The sequence below is a fragment of the Triticum urartu genome, chromosome 2 (genome assembly GCF_003073215.2).
Source record: "Triticum urartu cultivar G1812 chromosome 2, Tu2.1, whole genome shotgun sequence".
Classification (NCBI taxonomy): Eukaryota; Viridiplantae; Streptophyta; class Magnoliopsida; order Poales; family Poaceae; genus Triticum; species Triticum urartu.
The window spans coordinates 735,229,669-735,249,840 of NC_053023.1; the positions used below are offsets into that span (position 1 = coordinate 735,229,669).

General features: G+C 48.4%; 1 protein-coding gene and 1 pseudogene across 1 annotated transcript; one reads left to right on the forward strand and one right to left on the reverse strand.

The window, feature by feature from the left end:
* Positions 1-8,521: 8,521 nt before the first annotated feature.
* LOC125540302 (protochlorophyllide reductase A, chloroplastic) lies at positions 8,522-10,123 on the reverse strand. Its single transcript, XM_048703907.1, has 2 exons — positions 9,962-10,123; positions 8,522-9,870 (listed from the first exon to the last, which is right to left on the reverse strand). The coding sequence occupies exons 1-2, from the start codon at positions 10,004-10,006 to the stop codon at positions 8,749-8,751; spliced, it is 1,167 nt and encodes a 388-aa protein (XP_048559864.1). The 5' UTR covers positions 10,007-10,123; the 3' UTR covers positions 8,522-8,748.
* A 6,397-nt stretch (positions 10,124-16,520) lies between these two features.
* Positions 16,521-17,080, forward strand: LOC125538370 (annotated as a pseudogene).
* The last annotated feature ends 3,092 nt before the right edge of the window (positions 17,081-20,172 follow it).

The following is a 20,172-nucleotide window of genomic DNA, read 5'->3' on the forward strand; positions in this document are numbered from 1 at the left end:
AGCAGTTTAAACCTGATATACCAGGATACAATCCGCAAAATGGGGATAGACCCAACGAAAATTTGCCTTAGAAATACTACCCTTAAAGGAGTAATACCAGGCCCAGGGGCTCATTACACGGGCTCCCTGCTACTAGAGGTTATATTCGTCTTCCCCGATAACTTCCGTAGCGAAAATTTAACATTCCACATTGCTCCGTTCCAAAGTGGCTATCAAGCACTACTTGGACGCGAAGCTTTCGCTCGCTTTAATGCAATACCGCATTACGCTTCCCTTACGCTTAAGATGCCCGGTCCACGTGGCATCATTATAGTGAATGGAAATATTAAGCGATCCCTGCGCGCCGAAGAGAGTGCGACTGCCTTGGCAGCCACACACTAAAACGGCCTCACCAGCTAAAGTACTCGATAGGTCGTCAAGACCACGGACACGGTTAGACGAGTCCGGCGCAGCTATATGAAATTCGTACAGGTTTGATGGCCACACCCTCTCATAAACACAAGGGGATCAACACGCGCAGACAAGTGGCAATTTTTACTCATCTTGAAATTTACATGGTTTCTTTAAAACCTACCTTTTTGCACGACAACTTTTCACCTAAGTTCCTCTCTTTTACAGATGACCACCGTGCTACACCCGTCCAGGATACGGCACAACGGAGACACAGGCGCAGATGTGTAGCAGGGACCCGTCCCAAGGATTCTTTTTAGATTAAGACCCTGCGTCAACCTTTTTTACTGTCTCTTGTTGATACACATCCCTCGGATTCTCAGTACAATTGAGAAGGATGCTGGCGTCTTGGCATGCAGACATGTCAGAATAATGCACGTACCTGGACACCAGGGGCTTCTTACAAAGGGCACTATTTAGGCCCGGTTTATACCATAAAGACCGAATACCTTAGGGAGTGTTCGGCGTCGCAAGTTTGGCCTTATATGCATCAGCTCCGAATCATGTCTTTGGTCAAATGTTGGGTTTGCCCGGCTCCTATGTTTTGGTACCTTACATTCCGCTCTATCGGCTAAGATAGCACTAGGAGAACTACTGCGATTGTGCCCCGGGTCATCCGGACGAGCGCCTCAGTAGAGAAAGCCGAAAACTGACTGTCATGATATAGCGTGAGACTGGTCAACCACTCGATGACCTATCGGAATGTTAGAATTCCTCCGCCTTAACGAAGGGTCGTTTCCCGGCCAGGCATGTACGCACCCCAAATTCGGGAGAATGCGGAGCCAACAGGGGCTATATAGTAGCCCCACCGTCAAACTCCTATGGCTAAGTGAAAGTGTTAAAGCATTATAGTCCGGTTGCCTCGTTTGTTGCGCTATCACCTCCTTAATAGGACCAAGACGTTGGGTTAAGTGTGAACACGCGTCTTCTGCGAACACCTCCGCATTATATGCGTGGGGGCTGAAGCCGACGACTACAATCTTTCAGGTTATACACATGTATACATAAACGGCCGCACAGGAGGCATCATATTACTTTCAGGCACAAGTATAAACACAGCCTTAATAAATTTCATAAAAACATTAAGTTTACAATGGGAATACATGTCACTCAAACATAATATTCTTCGAGCATTGGGCCTCTATCAAACAAGCACCCTCAAGAACCTCTTCGAAATAGTGCTCGGCAGCCACTCGTCCTATGGCCGAACCCTGCGCCGCAACAGTGGTAGCATCCATCTCCGCCCAGTATGCTTTAACACGGGCAAGGGCCATCCGCGAGCCTTCTATGCACGCCGACCTCTTCTTCGCATTGATGCGCGGCACCGCACCAAGGAACTGCTGCACTAAGCTGAAATAGATGTTCGGCTTCGGCTTTTCCGGCCACAGCTGATCCACGACAGACCTCATGGCGAGTCCGGACAACCTATTTAGTTCGGCCCATTCGGCTAGTTGATCAGTCAATGGAAGCGGACGCTCTGGAACATTGAATTGCGACCAGAACAGCTTGTCCACTTCACGATCTGTTTGACATTGGAAGTATTTGGCCGCATCGGCAGCGCTCGCCGCCAAGTCCATATATGCGTCTGCCGAACTCCACAGCCGATCCAGAGGGGCATACCGTGGATCTCCGAACTTCCTCCGCAGTATGAAGGGCTTCCCAGCCGCAATATCCCCGGCTTCACGCAGCTCCTCCTTCTTCGCTCTCATAGCAGAGCGGGTGTCTTTGTTCGCCATCGTGGCCTTTTCAAGGTCCGTTGCCTTCGCTCGGTTTTCTTTTTCAAGGAACTGGCAATGGTCGGCAGTGTCTTTTAACTTTACGACCATCTTGGCCATCTTCTCTTTGCTCTTGCAATGCGCGGCCTTCTCGGCTTTCAACTCTTCGGCCGCCTTCAAAGCAGCCGCATTACTAATCCTTGCTTGTTCTTTGGCTCGGGCAAGTTCCGCCCGCAGGGTTTCTACGGTGACAGCTCCATCTGCAGTCACAACATATTAAAGATATTGGCATCATGTTGCTCTTACTATGTGGCATTCACCAGAAAATAACACTTACCCTATGCCTCGTCAAGCCTCTTGTTAACAAGCTCGATGTCGGCATCCGCCGCATCCAGTTGCCGCTTCAGTTCGGCAAACTCATGAGTCCGGCTAGCCACCGGAGCTCCCACTACCTGCACATTCAAGTGGTATGGTTATTGCCTGGGACTACGATCCTCTATTTGCCGCCGTTCTCGGCGACAACCAGAGTCTCAGGGGCTACTATCTACACAGGGCACACCTAAAAATGTGCGGTACCATCACAAATCTACATCATTTTACGTACCTCAAAGCCCGTCAGTAGACTCATAAAGGCATCATGCAACCCGCTTTCGGCGGATGAGATCCTTTCCATCACCGTACCCATCAATGTATGGTGTTCTTCTGAGATGGCTGCTCACTCCAACAGCTCTCTCAGTACGTCCGACCGCATACCATACGGTGCCGGACTCTTCTGTTTGCTCTCTTCGAGAGCCGGACGCTGGGGACTTCGGGTGACTATAGGATTATCTTCTGGCCTCACCGGATCCGGAGAGGCCCTCCGTGACGACACTTCAAGGTCGCCCGCTTCTTGAGCGGAGGAGTCCGAGGGAGGCGTTTCGCTCTCCATCATCTCCGGAAGAAGATCCCCCAAAGACGAGCTCTGCTGAGAAAGGCAAAGATCCGAACTGCAAGATAAATACTTCGGTTATTTTCCTTAGAGGTAAGGTAATATATCTTCACTAGTAAAGTACTTTTTAATTACTTACATCTCGTTAGAGGGCTGATCCCTGCGCGGACTTTGTGCGGCAAGAGCACCCTCCAAGGCAGGACCCTCTGGTGGAGATTTCTTCTCCCTCTTGGAAACCTTAGTTTTCGGATCTTCAGAGGTAGTCCTCTTCCTTCCCCGGGGTGAGAGAATGTCCAATTCCTCCCCTCAGTTATCCTCCCTCACAGAGGCGCTCGTTCCCTCGGTCGAAATAGGTAGCGGTGGAGGCCCGCTTTCGCCCTCATTATTCCCCCCTTTGTCTTTCTTTGAGGGCTCCGGGCAGGGTGCCAGCTCGAGCATCTTTTCTAGTACCGGATTTTCCAAACCCTCAGGAAGGGGGGCCGAACACCGAATCATCTTCGCCTTTGTTATCCAGTCCTGGTCAAAGAGTGACTTCTCAGAATGACATCATGATAAATGAAAGACGGTGTGTTCGGCTAGAGGATAACTTACTTGGTCGGCGGTGTGGTTGCTGCTCAGGCCCACGTCCTCGGTAGTATCCGGACACTCTATCTGGGGTCCGAAGAATGATCTATACATCTCCTCGTGCGTCAGGCCGAGGAAATCCTGAATAGCGCGCGGTCCTTCTGGGTTGAACTCCCACATGTGAAGAGGCCGACGTTTGCATGGCTGGATTCGTCGAACCAGCATGACTTGCATTACCATAATCAAACTGAAATCTCCTTCGAAGAGATTTTGGATGCGTCTTTGCAGTACAGGCACATCCTTGGCAGGACCCCAGCTCAGCCCTCTGCTAATCCATGACATCAGTTGTGGTGGAGGGCCTGAGCGGAAAGCAGGGGCAGCCACCCACTTGGCACTTCTGGGAGCTGTGATGTAAAACCACTCCTGTTGCCATAATTTGGACACCTCTGGAAAGGAACCTTTGGGCCACGGAGCTCCTGCTATCTTGCTTATTAATGAGAATCCCGTAATAAGGGGACACGATTATAGGAAAGTCCCAAACGGCCGATCTCTTCTTCGACGAGACGTGTCAAAAAACTGCCTCGCGTTATGTGCGGGGCTAGTTAAAGGAAATGGTTCGAATAATCACCGGGCCACGGCTTAATGTCATGTTGCCAAAACAAGTCAGCAAATTAGATTTGTGAAAACATTATTCTCTCTACGGTGGTATGTGGAACTTATTTTGCAGTGTCGGACACTATCCTTATATTCAAATTCTTCCGTGGTATATTCGGAGGAGGAACCCGCCTTGCAATGCCGAAGACAATACTGCATGCCGGACTCATCGTCATTGAAGCCTGGTTTAGGGGCTACTGTGGGAGTCCTGGATTAGGGGGCCTCCGGACAGCCGGACTATTTCCATTGGCCAGACTGTTAGACTATGAAGATACAAGATTGAAGACTTCGTCTCGTGTCCGGATGGGACTCTACTTGGCGTGGAAGGCAAGCTAGGCAATACTGATATGTGTATCTCCTTCTTTGTAAACGACCTTGTGTAACCCTAACCCTCTCCGGTGTCTATATAAACCGGAGGGTTTTAGTCCGTAGGACACAACAACTACAACATACAATCATACCATAGGCTAGCTTCTAGGGTTTAGCCTCTCTGATCTCGTGGTAGATCTACTCTTGTACTAACCATATCATCAATATTAATCAAGCAGGACGTAGGGTTTTACCTCCATCAAGAGGGCCCGAACCTGGGTAAAACATCGTGTTCCCTGCTTCCTGTTACCATCCGCCTTAGAAGCACAGTTCGGGACCCCCTACCCGAGATTCGCCGGTTTTGACACCGACAATTATGATGTGGTATGATAGGGTGGTATCCTCCTCTGAATGATTTAAGTGACTTGACTTGGCGCATGTTCACGCATGTAGTTGAAACAAAATCAACATAGCCTTCACGATATTTATGTTCATGGTGGATTATATCCTACTCATGCTTGCATTCGGTGTTGATTAATTTTAATGCATGTTCATGACTGTTATCGCTCTCTAGCTGGTCGCTTCCTAGTCTTTTGCTAGCCTTCACTAGTACTAAGCAGGAATACTGCTTGTGCATCCAATCCCTTAAACCTTAAAGTTATTCCAGGCGCTATGGGCGGAGACGGGCAACGGGCGTTGGGCGCCCGATTGGGGGAACCCGGGAGCTGGCCTCGGGCACGGCCAGCGGCGCGGCGCCAGCGAGGCAGAGCGCAACCGCGGTGGGGGCGGCGAACGGCGCAGGGAGAGAGCGGCGCAGTGAGTGGATGCTGGGGCAGATCAAAGGGAGCCGGGCGACGGTCGTCGATGCAGGGGGCGGCAGTAACAGCCATAGGCAGGGGTGGCGTCGTGCGCGCGCACGGCGGGGCAGCAGCAGCGTGGCGGGGCTGCAGGGCAAGCGCGGGCAAGTGGCAGCGCCGGCTGCGGCAGTTCGCAGCAGTAGCAGAGCAGCAGGTGAGCACAACGCATGCGGGCGCGCGCGGGGGTTCGCGGTGAGCGTGGTCGAAGGGCGCCGGTGCGCGGCCAGGGGGCGCTACGTGGACGGCGGCATACGACGAGGAGAGAGAGTGAAGGGGGAGCACGCTCACGGGGGGTGTAGGGTTCGGGGCAGCGGGGCATGAGGAGGAGGACGGAGACGACGGCGTCGAGGGGCAGCCCGGTGAGGTGGCCGTCGACGAGGCAGGCCGCGGCGGTCGCGTTCCGGGCACCGACGAACGATGGCGATCCTGTGATGGGGTCCGGCGTGTTGAGGTGGTGGGTCGCGACGACGGCGGGACGGAGCAGGTGGCGGGGCGGCGCGGGATCTGGCTCCGATCCAAACTGGGGGCGAGAGGGAGGAGAGAGTGAGGGGATCGTGTGGGGGAGTGGGTGTGATGGGTTAGGGTTATGGGGGGGAAGGCCGGCCTAGGTAGGCCAGAGGCGCGCGAGCGGGCCGGCCTGTCTGGTCGGGTTGGGACCAGATGGGCCTAGCGGCCTAGTGGCCATGGGGGTTGTTACTTTTATTTAGTTTTGTTTTAGTTTTTCCTTTTATATATTTCCTATCTGTTTTATTACATTCATCAATTTATTTTAGTTTTGTAAAATATATTATTAGTTTTACTAATTACACCATGACCACAAAAGTTTAAACCCCAATTAAAATAGTTTAATATTTTATAACTAATAAAGGACATTTATTTAATTGTTTAAGATGTTTTATTTAATATAGTGCATTTAAATAATTTATTAAAATGTGGTTTCACCTCCAATGTTTTTTAGAGATTATTTGTCACACAAAGAACATTTTAGTTTTAATGTCTGAAAACTTTTATCATTTGACTTTAATTCAAATTTAGATTTGAACCGGTTTTGAACTAACGCGAGATTAGCAACAGTAATGGAGGTGACATGGCATCATTAGTAGAGGTTTACTATAGCTTAATTCTGGGCATCACATCTGTAGACTCTGTCGTGATTCTCATCGCATGGGCACTCTGGAAGCAACACAACGCACGAGTCTTCAACAACAGATCATGACAGAGGTCCCCCTTAGCTTACAGATGATATCCAACAGGAGATAGAGGATTGGAAGAAGGCCGGTCTCGGCGGTGCTGGAGCTTTAGATGCTTTTACGAGAGAGTAGCCTTTGATTTCTAGGGTGTAGGTGTGGTGTGTGTCCCCCCGTCGACTTGTTCACATCTCATTCGGGCTCTTGTACATATTATTCTGCTTTTTATAAAAATATGGTATGCCATTGACGTATTCTTGAAAAAAAGAGGGGCTATTGGGTGACGTGGTTGCTGACCAGGCGGTCAACCCTCTAAAACCAGTCAAAATAGTATAGAAAACTAGTTCAAGGAGATAAGCGCTGAAAGTTCTCTAGTTTTGAGAGTTCATTGTTGAAATTTAGACAATATTAAAGTTCAGGGCTGTTTTCTAGACTATCTTTCCTTTCTGGATTTCCTTTTAGGACATACTCCCTCTGTTCCACAATATAAAAGCGATTTTTACATTAATATAATGTCAAAAACACTCTTATATTATGGAACGGAGAGAGTAGTATGCATTCGACCCAGTAACAACAAATGGCCCACTGAGCAAGCAATTAGGGCTAATTTGGTTCGTGCCCTGAGCGCCACGCCTGGAAGATTTTGCTGCCTGGCATGCGCCTGAGAAAGGTAAAGAAGTTGCCTGGTCAAGCTAGTATAGGCTATATGTGTTTGGTTCACGACCTAGCCTGGTGAGTGCTAACCCGTCGCTGCTGTCCAGAAATATAATTGTTTAAGTCATTTCCAACCGTTCGTTTCTCGAGCCCCGTGATTAGCGATCCAGGCTACTGGCCAGGCGAGCCCAGGCGTCCAAACTCGATTGCCTGGGCCAGGCTAATCAAGCTTTCTTGTTTCTCCGGCCAGGCTAACTACTTTCCCACATTCTCCGGCCAGGCCAACTCCCTCGTCACCAGGACGCCAACCAAACGAGAGCCAGGCAGCTCCCAGGGAGGTCCCAGGCCAGGCGCCAAACGTTCAGGATAGGAACCAAACTGACCCTTAGTCCATCTTTGGCTAGAGCGTGGGTACGCTCGCTGCCCACCAGCGTTCGAGACCTGGACTTGGCGATGTGTGCTCAGGTACTTCTATAAAAAATAAACAGCGAAGGGTCTCATTTTTCTCATGCTACAACACTGATAATCGTAATTCATAATAGAATGGAAGTTATGTAACCTTTTCTGGGTCCTTTGCAACGTTATCATCCGAGCAACATCTTTCAATGTTAGTTCTGAACTTGTGATGTTCTTATCTGTGTAATTTCCTGCAAGAATAAACCAACAGTGTAAGGTACTAAAACCACAACTATCCATCTAAACAACACCTTTGTCCAAAAAATAATCCATCTAAGATACACAGAAGCATCGCGTTCACGAAGCCAGTATATTCAATATATTTCAAATTCTCACCTGATTCTAGAGACAAAATATCTACAATAATATCTGATTTCATTCAGGAAACACTGGCACAAGTGAGCATAGCACCACTCGAACGAGTAACTAGCTACATAGTGTTTTGCAGTGTTGAGTAGACGTAGACAAATCAGGAGGTGTCTCTGGATTTGTTGCATCTATATTGAACCAATATACTCAATTTGTTGCAACGTTGTTGGGTTTCTGGATTTTCTGTGGAAAAATAGCTTCTGTAGACAGAACCATAGGCTCTGTTTTATCTCCTCTCTAAGGTTAAATGTTTAAACAACCATGAATAGGTTTCGCTAACCCTGAATGAATAGATTCTTTCAGTGTACAGTAATAAAATGATAAAAAAAAGAAGCAGCTCAATGTCTCAATCAATCAAAACCCAGAGCACAACATATGTCATCCTCAATTAGGCCTGCGGTTTTATTATTCATGGTTGGCCGAAAATTGTACATCTTCCACACGAGATCTATGCACTCTCGCCGACACTCGCAAGGCCTCTCCCGCGTAATTGAGTTTCTAAAAAAGGCGTAAAAATGATAATTACCAACGTTAAAAATGCGACAAGTTCAGCATCGATCGGCGTCCCATCCTAGATGCATGCATTGCCCGGACGTGGCCGGAGATCAGGCGAGTCCGACGAGCTTCTCGCTGAGCTCCCAGACCTTGCGGGCCTTCTCGGGGTCGCTGGCCTCCTGCGAGAGCTGGTTCTCGAACGACGCCGAGTCCTTGTTCCAGCTCCAGTACACGCCGGACTTGGTCAGGCTGGGCTCCGCCACCACCTGCGCCAGCCTCTTGCCGGACTCCGCCTCGGACACGAACCCCTTGGTGATGAACTTCTGGAACGGCGGGAACAGGGTCCGGAACAGCGGGATGTGTTCCCGGAACAGCCCCGTGGTGGCGATGCAGCCGGGGTAGAGCGAGGAGAAGGTGATGCCGGTCTCCTCGTGGTACCGCCGGTGGAACTCCTGCATGGTGAGCATATTGCACACCTTGCTGTCCTTGTACGCCTTGGCGCCGTCGAAGCTCTCGTCCCCGTCGATCATGGCGGAGCCCGACGCGCCGCTGAGGCCGCCAGCGAGCCCGCGGAGGTCGCCGAGGCTGGCCTTGGGCGGCACGTTGCCCGCCAGCGTGTTGCTGTTGCCGGTGATGGAGCCGACGATGACCATGCGGCGGGACGGGTAGTCGGACTTCTGGAGGTCCTCCATGAGGAGGCGGGCGAGCAGGAAGTGGCCGAGGTGGTTCACGCCCACGCTCATCTCGTGCCCGTCGGCGGTGAAGGTCGGCGTGCGCGCCGTGGGGCGGTAAATGGCGGCGTTGCACACGAGCACGTCCAGCGGCATCTCTGCGCGGCGGAACGCATCCACGAACTGCCGGACGCTGTCGAGCGAGGCGAGGTCGAGGTGCATGACGGTGTAGCTGCCGTCTGCCATGCCTGCCGCCTTGGCCGCCTTGGATGCCTTGAGGAAGTCGCGGCACGCCATGACCACGTGCCACTTGCCCGTCTCTGCCAGCGCCTTGGCCGCCGCCAGACCCAGCCCGGACGAGGCGCCCGTGATCACCACCACGCCCTGCCGCAGCGTCTTCTTGCCGCTCGGCTTCGCCGTCGCCGAGCCCGGGCTCGTCGTCACCGACGAAGGCGCCGTGGCCACCTGTGTCCTCACCGCTAGCGACGCCTTCTTCGCCTTGCTGCTCACGCCCAGGAACGCCGCCGTGTCCTTCACTGCCACCGCGCCCATGCTGCTACCCTGCATCCATAAAAAAAACATGAATCTTACCACTGGCGCCAAATGCAGCAGCAATGTACATCGACGTCGAAGATGATCATGTGTTACTTACCTTCTTGGGGACGGAGAGGGTGGAGGGGAGGAGCTGGAGAGCCATGGATGACGGTGAGCTCTGACGGACGACTGTCGCTAGCGAGCTCGAGCGTGCGCCGCGAGTAGTGTACTGCTGATGTACTGTACTTAGCGAGTTGGTGAGTAAGCTCTCGCTCGCCGGCGGCATATATACACGGGAGGAGCACCACGGGCTGCGGATAACGGCGCGTGGCCGGAGCCACCGTGGCGCCTCCACAGCCAATCACAGGGCGTGGACGGGATTTTCTGGGACGGATTTGTCCCATCGACGGTGGATATTTCTGGCGCTTTTCGCCAACAGCCGACGGCGACGCCGCGGGATCCTCTGCGCCGTGGCTCCCTCCAGATCGCTGCCATGGCAGCGGATCGATGGCCGGACCTGCGCGGCGAGCCGGCCACGCGGAGCACGGGATGGGGTTGCCGGCAAATCTGGAAATAATGCAGCATGGCCTGCATGGGTGAGGGCGTGTGGGCCGGGCACGTAGATCTGTCCCTTTGCGACGCGCCGCGACGCCACGTTGGCGCTGGAAGTGCCCATGTGAACGTGCGGTAAGCGACTGGCTGCGGGCGCGACACGTAGGATCGACCCATTGGGTCTCGGCCGACGTGGCGTCCGAGATGGCAGGCTGTGCTCGCGCCTTTAACCTCCCGGAGCCATGCATTTCACGTGTCCTTACTTCTACTATCTTCTATCCGTTTATGGGTTTAGAGCCTTGTCAGATGGAGCAGCCTGCATAGCAAGGTGTGCTTGCGCCATTTACCTCTGAAGACAGGGAAGAAACCGACGGTTTTGGAGCCAAGTTGCATGGCTATCTTCTCCACGTGAAAATGAAACCATATGACATATGGGAGTAAGTGAGTGAGTGGGACAGTGGGAGTTCCATGTCGATCCATGCAACTTTACTGCATTTGCCAGGCGCTCTCTCAACTTTTTTGGAAAAAGTAAACCTTGTACGCATGTCTTAGGCCAAACATTTCTGATTGCAAAACTTGGAAACCGTATTGTACAAAGGAGTGGCACAGCCCGTGTCATCTTTCACTCACGCACAACTCCAAATAAACACCATAATATTGGCTATGGCTACCACGGTTAGCACGGGGTTAAGCCTGTGAGAGTGTTTTTTTTTTGCGGGCGAAGCTTGTGAGAGTTGCATTGTGTTTCTTCTTTATCATTTATGCCACTGGCTATGTCTCATTACTCAGTTTTCCCATTTTTCAACTCCTCAAAAATGCCATGCTCAAAAATACCACCAGACACAATTACTATCAGCTCAAATCTCGTTTGCCAGGTCATAATGACCAAAATACCCATGGACCAACATGTCAGCTCTCCCTCTATCTCACTACAATAAAGGGTGGGTCCCACTTAACCCCAGCAACGTTCTTATTATTCTCTAAAATTATTCGCTTGCTTAGTCCTGACAAGTGGGGCCCACACTTATCATTGTGAGATAGAAAGAACTGACATGTGAGTCTAGGGGTATTTTTATCATATAACATGGTCAACGGGTTTGACCTAACAATAATTATGTCTAATGACATTTTTGAGCAAACATCTAATGGACCGATGGCATTTTTGAGATATCTAATGGCATTTTTGAGCAAATTTCTCATAGAACGATGGCATTTTTGAGCAGTTGTAATTTCTAATGGCAAAACTGAGTAGTGAGACACAACTAGTGGCATAAATGATAAAAACCCTACATTGTGAGGCAGCTAACAAGAGAGACCAGGCAAAAAACGACCGAGAGTGGATGAAGCCAGAGTAAAACAATATCTAGAGGACAAAAGAAACTAAAAAAATAATTTGAGTGGACAAAATGGCCAGCTAGAGGTCAGCACATCTATGCTTTCTCTTGTCCTCTCGCTGGTTAGATTGTTTTTCCTCTGGTGATGAGTTACTAGGACTGCTACTAGTACTAATTTGCATGGGTACCAAGTCAAGCTGGCAATGGTTAACCATTACTCGCATTCTTATGAGTAATTACTCTATCAGGGGATGGGGATGTAACAACTTTAATGCCCACGGGGAAGCTGGTGGGTCAAATGCCTTACCCAACGCGCAAGACGGGGCTGAGGATGGTATAACATTACCCGCCTTACCCATAAAGGCCTTATATGTGGGCTCTAAAATTAGTAGACAATAGGTAATTACTGCCCTCACCCATCCAAATTTCCATCCATTCCTCCCCTTTGGCCCAAAAAACACTAAGAAATCCCTAACCTAGCCACGACATATCATTTATTGTGTTGCAATGCTATTGAAGGTTGATGTTGATTGCACAGATGGGTTTCCCTGTAGGGATGAAAAACCCGACGGGGATGGGGATGGGAATTTTTTTATCCCCGTGCATGGGTACGGGGACGGAGATGCGCATGGGAGGTCTGTCGTGCGGACGGGGATGGGAGTCTAATACCTGCCTGGGTAATCCCCATTGCCAGCTTGAGTACCAGCTAGAAGTCTCTCCAAGGACGCTTTACTAAATCGACCGCATAGTTGCCTAGAGTTGAAATAACACGTCTCTGGGTATGAAAATTGGATGTCTGCATTGTACCGAGGCATGCTTGCTGATGGGTACATATGTCCTTCTTTATTAGAAGGAAACCAATTCCCCTGCTCATTAATAATTTAGAAAAACATATTAACACCACGTGGAACAATTCAGTTTCCCTAGCTAGGCGAATCCCAAAAGCGGAGGCAAATGGAAACACATCATGTCTTTGTTTTTGTTTTGCACAACACTGTGTGCAAACGTCAACATTGTGTGGTTATATTTTGTAAGTTAGCCAAGGAAAAAAATTGACCAAAATGAATTTGAGAGCACAAACCATGAAGTCATGGCGTCTACATAGGAGGCCGAGGCCCTATAGTATGCCTATACAACTATCACTAGATCATTGATGGATTTTAGGGATATGAAGTAATTTGTATAATAGTTTGCAATGCTTTGGAGTGGTATTGTGCTTTCTTGCATCTCGTGCTTGTCTCCTTTGTTTTACAATCATGGTATGTAATTGAAGAGAGGAATCCGATTGGATTGCGAGAAAGCAGTGTGTTGATCTTTTTTCTTAGGTCTGATGGACTTGTAACTGGTTCATGTTTGGGTCTCAAAGTGTAGGAGTTTCTAGGATGGTTGATGGATACATGTTGTGATTGATCGACGCCACTTTTGGCTCCTAAAAGAAGTTCTCTCGCAAAGGCCCCTACCACAACATCTAAAAAATAGAAATATTAAGGAAAAACAATATATATGAGAAAATAAAATAGGCACTACAAATACTTCATAAAATTTGTATAACGCATATCGTCGCTCGCAAGAGAATTCTACATTTAGTCTATCACAATAATCCTACAAGCACCAAGAAAGAAGTAAACACAACTTGTCAAATTTAATCATGTTTGGTTTCAGATCGCTTCACATTGAGAAATTTAGGTGCTAGTATATAGTACCTATTGTATTGCTTTCATGCAATAACACAATATTCATTCCTGAAAATTGGAAAATTATATGGTAGTAGTTTAGCAGAAAATAAATAACTTTGTTTGCTAAGTATTTTACCATGTGTCTTAAGATTTATGGTTCGAGTGTAATTGGCTATTACCATACTGGCTATTGAGAGGCTAAGTGGCAGAGAGATTGCATTGCTCCACATTGTTGGTTTCTTCTACAGAGGTTGATCAGTTCCAGGAGATATGATCAAATATGTACATGTATTGCATGGCATCCATGGAATCCCAGCTTTGTCTGAGAATAGGAAACAAACCATGTTAGCTCCGGTGAAACCATTGATGAAAAGCGGCGATGTAGTATCTAATTGTCAAATCAATTAGAAGAAGCTAAGAAATGATCAGTTTACACTGACCAAAATGTTCAAGCCTGGAGAACTGGAGAGTACAATCATCAGTATGCTAATTACACCGGTGAGATAATAAGCTTCAGATAACACATAAAGCGAGGACATCAACTTCACGTGCCCTCCCGAGTCGCCCCCGCGAGGCGACCGGGAGGCGCCCCCAAATCCCCACCGGCAGGCTTCCCGTCTCCCGTCCCTTCCCTCGCCGCCGCCACAGGGCGCGACCGGGCGAAGCCCGGCCGGCGCCGGCGGCGGCGGGGCCCCCTTTGCCTCCTCGTGCAGCAGTTCTTCGCGGGCGGACGTGGCTGCTCCGAGGTGTGGTGCGGCGACGACGGGGCACCACAGCGCGGCGCACGCCGGCGGTTCGAGGCGGCGGCAGATCGGCTGCGCGGTAGGCTGTGGATGGCGGCGCATCGGCGACCTCGCTTCCCCGCGGCAGGAGGTCTCGCGATCTGGTGCGTCGCGGCCGCCAAGGACGGCGGCGGCGTGACCGGATCGGTTCGCGGCGGCGCGGCCGGATCTATGCCCATGCGCGGGTCTTGATCGCTGGTCTGCCGTCGGCACGGTGGTGGGTGCGACTCATCGGCAGCTGGGCAGATCCGCGGGATTCTACCCTTGTCTAGTCCTTGACAGCGCGGGCAACTCCGGAGGAAACCCTAGATCTCTTTGGGATCGAACGATGGCGGCGCTTTTGCGTCGTAGTCCCTCTTTAGGGCATTGTTTTGGAGTTTGCTCCGGTTGAAGGGACCAGCGACGTCGGCGGCGCACGTCTGGTGGAGCAACTGCCGATGAAAATCGCGCCGACTACGGTCATGGCGGACGATGGCGGCGTCTTAGATGTCGTTCCCTTGTCGAGGCATCGTCATTGCAGTCTGCGTCATCAGGTTCGGGATGCTCTGGGGGAAACCCTAGATCTGGGTCTTCCGGATCAGACGATGATGGCGTTTTATCGCTTTCCCTCCTGGGGGCATCGTTTTGGAGTAAGTGTTGGCTAGGGGGATGGTGGAGCGGTGCTTCATCTCACACATTGATGGCGGCGGATATCGGCGGCATGGCGCTATGGAGGCTCGGCTTCCGATGCACGGAGATGGACTCGCGCAGGAGGAGGTTGCTGTCCGGCGTCATGGTGACGTCGATGGCAGAGTGGCCAGACAAGGTAGAAGCCTCAATATGATCTGAAGACGGACCCGTGGAAGATGGCGGCGACGACACACGAGTGCGTCTGCCCGGATTGTGTCCCAGATCCGGTATGTGGCTCGGCTGGGGCTTCTGAATGAGTTTCGGCTTCCGGCTTTTGATGTTAGGCTTAGGTGAGTGGTTTGGGTAGTGGCCCAACTAGCACCCCTTCATCATTTTGAATAGGAGTAGTGGCATATGCTGCCAAGATGGTGGATTCAGGCACATTGTTGTAATACTTTGTAAGGTCCTTGAGAATAATCAATAAAGTGGCCGTATGCATCTTCCAGATGCAGAGGCCGGGGGTCATCCTCCTTTTCTAAAAAAAAAGCTTCAGATAACATTATATTTGGCTTCTAAACTATATGTTGATCGATCACAAAGCTAAGAAATTCTCAAGATACACTGATCAAAATGTTCAAGCGTTGTGAATTGGAGAATATATACTGAAATTACTAATATAAGCAGTGCTTCTACTAATATAATTGTGAAGTGCACATGCTACCGAAAATGTAAGTACACTGGGGGATCATAAGTTTCAAACAAGAGTCGGTTTGTCTCCAAAAGTATCTCGTTTCTTGACATGACCTACATGGCCGCTCGCCCTTTTCTACCAGGTAGACTCCGTGGCCTTTAACCTGACGCCTCCCCGGCTTTGATGGGACGAGGGCGGATCACGTAGTCGATGAGGTCCTGCTCTGGTCATAGATACCTACGTCCTCCTCCTCAGCGATGCAGAGGCTCTCGCCGTCGATACTACTCACCCACTCGCCGACGCGATCGCTCAGGGAATTCGGGCGACCCACTGGTTTGGGACCTACGTTAGTGGCTGCGAATCCTCCACCATCTCCTTTTTCTTGTGCTCGGTCCGCGTCGTGCGCGTCGGACGTGTACCCGCCATCGGGGGATAGGGCAGCCGCTGTGCCATGCGTCTTTGCCATCCCCTCGGTAGACATCCGTTAGGGTTGATGAGGCACCATGAGAGAGATGGGTCGAATGGATACGTGGGCTTAACCTGGTGGACGGCCCAATTAACCAGAATGCAGCGAATTTTCCACCCGGGTAGCTACCCTTTAGGACAGTCGGCCCACTTAGCGGTAAATGTTGAATAAAATACAATTCAATGACCAAAATGACCCTGGTGTGAGATCGGACGGCCAGAAAAGGTGAGGGTGTGAGAGCGTTGGGATTAGGCTCGGTTATACTGTCCTAAATTTATGCATGGTAATATTCCAAAACTAGCATTTGTGTGCTCTGCGTTGGAGGTTGTGTATATCAATTTTCGGGAAAAAAATCAGTTGTGTTTCCTTACACAAAGTGTTCTAACATTGATCAATTATGAGCCTCCGAAGAAGTTTGGTTGTAAATGATAATATGTACGCATCAACGTCCAAAAACAAAAACTTCTGTGTTTCCATCCGCATTTGCGCATCGATTATGGTCGTCCAATTTAAGAAATATGGCTATAATTGACCCTTCCCCTCCTCCTCATATACCAATTAGAAGTGATGGCTCGTCGGGGGAAGGCTAAGATCCTATGGATCGCCCACAAAGTGAAGCGCATGCTATGCTTACGAAACGCCTACCCATGCTTGTGAAGAAGGCTCGAGAGCTTGCGATACTCTGCAACATCCAAACTTGAATATGGTTGCGCCTTCCCGGCAAGACCGAACCGGAGGTGCTCTGGCCATCGCCGAAGGAAGCCGGCGAGATCCTGAAGCGGTACAACAATAGGGTCGAGTCGAAGCAAATAAAGAATAAGAAGGAAGATGCAGGCTTCATCCAGGAGATGATCAACAAGGAGAAGGACAAGTTTTACAAAGTCCGGCAACAAAACATCAACCTGGAGGTCAAAGTCATGCTTAGTGACCTCTTCATCAACGACCATCGGGGATTTGATGACATGCTCGATCACATGTCCCTCGTCATCAAATGGATGGTGGAGAAGTACCTCATGGACGTCAACACACACCTCAAGGGGCTTCGTTAAGGCTCAGCACACGCTATGCAGCGACCTCCTCTTGCGCAAGGCGCAACTTCATTTCAATGGTGCAAAAGATCAAGGTAATGTCAATGGTTGATCATATAACTATGTTACAACCACCTCCTCTGATGGTTCAAACTCCTCTTCTGTAGGAAGACATTTTTCATGTTGGTGAGTGCTTGATGATGTGCAGACGGTTGATCCTCTCGCCATGACACCGCTGCCTCCTTCGATGATTGATCCATCGCCTTATGATTCCTTTGATGCTCCCATGACCCTGGATCGAGATCCCCACGATGATAGCTACCCGGCGCCTATAACAAGCACAACCTGCCTACTACCAGGAACTGTGTGCCATCTTCATCAAGGGCAGAGATATTTTTATCATCGTCATTAAACCCACCCTTTGAGTATGTCAAGGGATCCGCTCTGCTACTACCGTAACATCTAAATGTAGATACATGTTGATTGATAGACCTAGTAGTTTCTTTTGTTTATTTTACTTGATTAATAATTGTTATTCCAAGAGCCCTAGGTCTGTTTCTGCGCATTTTGCTTCCATCGAGTATCAATTTTGATTCATAGCGTTGGTATGTTCTTGATCTCCAGGAGCTCGCACTGAATTTTGAAATATTCATGGTGGATATATATGTTTCCTTTTTAAAATACCACCCATTGTACTTACAACAAATTCTGCAGTGTAATCTTGTCATGTTATTAATTAATGGAAAACTAGTGGTAAGAAATTCGCTGACACATATTCTGATCAATTATCTCCTTTTGATCTTGTTCGTGTTGCATGTTTTGTTCCCGATAAATGTTTGCATAAGTTTTATAGCTAGTTCGTTTATTCGTTTTTCTCATCATGAATTACTACATGGAAACTGAAACTTGTTCTATACAAATATGCACATATGATGCTGCAATCAAATTACTTTTCTATATGGTTGCACATATAATAATCCTTATAACTTAAGTCAATCGAATGATTAGTTAATGAATCGAGAATTCTAAAGGGGGGGGGGGGGATCGACTATCGTATTGACAATAAACCACTAAGGCGTATTTTAAAAAAACCACTCTGGCGGCCAGATCCATATCCAAGAATTCGGAGTCCGAGAGGCAAATGCAAATGGGTCCTAAAAAATCATATAGCTAATATAACTAAAGCACACTTCCATGTATCTATAGTATGTGCTAACCTGATTGCATGATAGGGCGAAGGGGATGTTGATCAATCAGTCGATGCCTTCAGCTTCAAGAGTCAGGACAACCACATGATCGACTTCAATTGGGCAATCAGGCGGTGAACTTGTTTTAAGGGAACAAAAAGTCCATTAATTAGTTAGCCCTTCAAGCTCAGGAGGACCAGCGGACACTTGGGGGATACATACTTGTTCGGTTTTCGTCAGCTCATGGAAAATGGCCAAAAAGTGCATCAATGAACAATTAATAAACAAGGGCCATGTTTAACGATGACATGCCATATTCCTCTGTTGGCATTCTTGGCTGCAAATTATCACAGTCAAAAAAACCAAATCAAAGCTTGGTGCGCTTTTGGTTTTCAATATCAACTGCGCAATTGAGATAGATATTACAAAAAAAGCGTATTATGGAACTAAGAACTTCTCTTGATTTTCTAGCCTAATTGGCCAATAGATAAGGGGGTAAAGAAAAAAATTCAATACTAGAAAAAAAAATTGGGGGGGGGGGGGGGGGGGTAGCTCCCCGTACACCAAAGGGTCCAATTACCAAACATGTCGCTAGTGAGTCAAGTGTAAAATTGACCGAGCTTCTATTCATCCCATATTTAAACTTAGAAAATAACCATAGTTTTATGGTCGAAAGGGAGATGATGATACTTCTAGGTTGAAAGGGAGATGCATGCTACGATGCTGATGCTTGGGAGTCCCCTCGGCTGGTTAGTTCAAGCTTAGTGTCGATGTTGGCTTTGAGACGTTTTTAAGAGACATTTTTAAGCATGGCTTACTGATCATTTTTTGAAAGACTGAAGATAATCTTCATGTGGACCATTGTTTAAACTTAGCATGCGAGCTCGTACTAAAACTAGTGATCTACTATCATATACGCCTGCGGTTCTCGATAGCCCGCGGTGCTGGTAAATCCGTTGTCCCTGCGAACATTAGTCGAGAGGGCATCTTTATGAAGAAAATAAAAATGAGCAGGTAGTCAATTGCACTACCTGACTTGTGGTTCCATTTTGGGATGGAAACCTTTTGCTCAAGAAAGACTAATTGTATCGTCTGAATTCATTGTGGTTACCACCTAGCACCACTGCTTTTCTTGGCTTTTTTGTGGAGAGATCTAGCACCGCTTCCGAGCATATTTAAAAGATCAACGTTGTTGTTTACTGTGTGTCTAGTTGGAGCAATGGAGTGGCATGGGGTCGGCTCCGCACCTTGTACTATTCTGCTGCTTGGTTGAGGAGGTGGAATGGAATTCACATGTGGCATGGAATGCACTGATTTTACTCAAAGGAATGTCTCTTCAATGTTGAAACCCTATTAAAAGTAGCAATGTTTTACAGTACCAATGCTAAATTCATTTATTCATGGGGAAAAACAATGAGGCGTGGGTTACAAGAGAACAATACAGAAAACTTTAAGATCAAGAGATTTCTTTTGCGCCAGGGCTATTTCTCGCCAGCTGCGAGACGTAAGACCCTTCTCGTCTCTGGCACTGCACAACCATGCCAACAAAATTTGCACGGTTTGCCAGGTTTTCTTCGTGTTTTCTCAGTTCTTGTTCATTTTTCAAATTCCCTTTTTTTTTCTCTTCAGTTTTCTTTGTGTCCTCTCTATTTTTCGTTTTTCATTTTCCTTTTTTTTTTTACATTTCTGTTTTTATTTATTTCGACATAAGTTTATATTTTTCATACACATTGAACAATTTTCTATACATATTAAACATTTTTATACACATTTAACATTTTTCAAATAGATGCTTTTTCTAAGCGTATGTTTTTATATTTTTTCATACACATTGTACACTTTTGGTATACGTTTAAAACATGTATTGTACACCCTTAACATGTTTGGAATACATGAACATTTTATTCAAATTCATTTTCTTGAAGGTTTTTTGAAAATGTAGAAAATCAAATACTCATTGAAACATTTTTTTGAATGATACAAAACATTTTGAAACTATGTGGA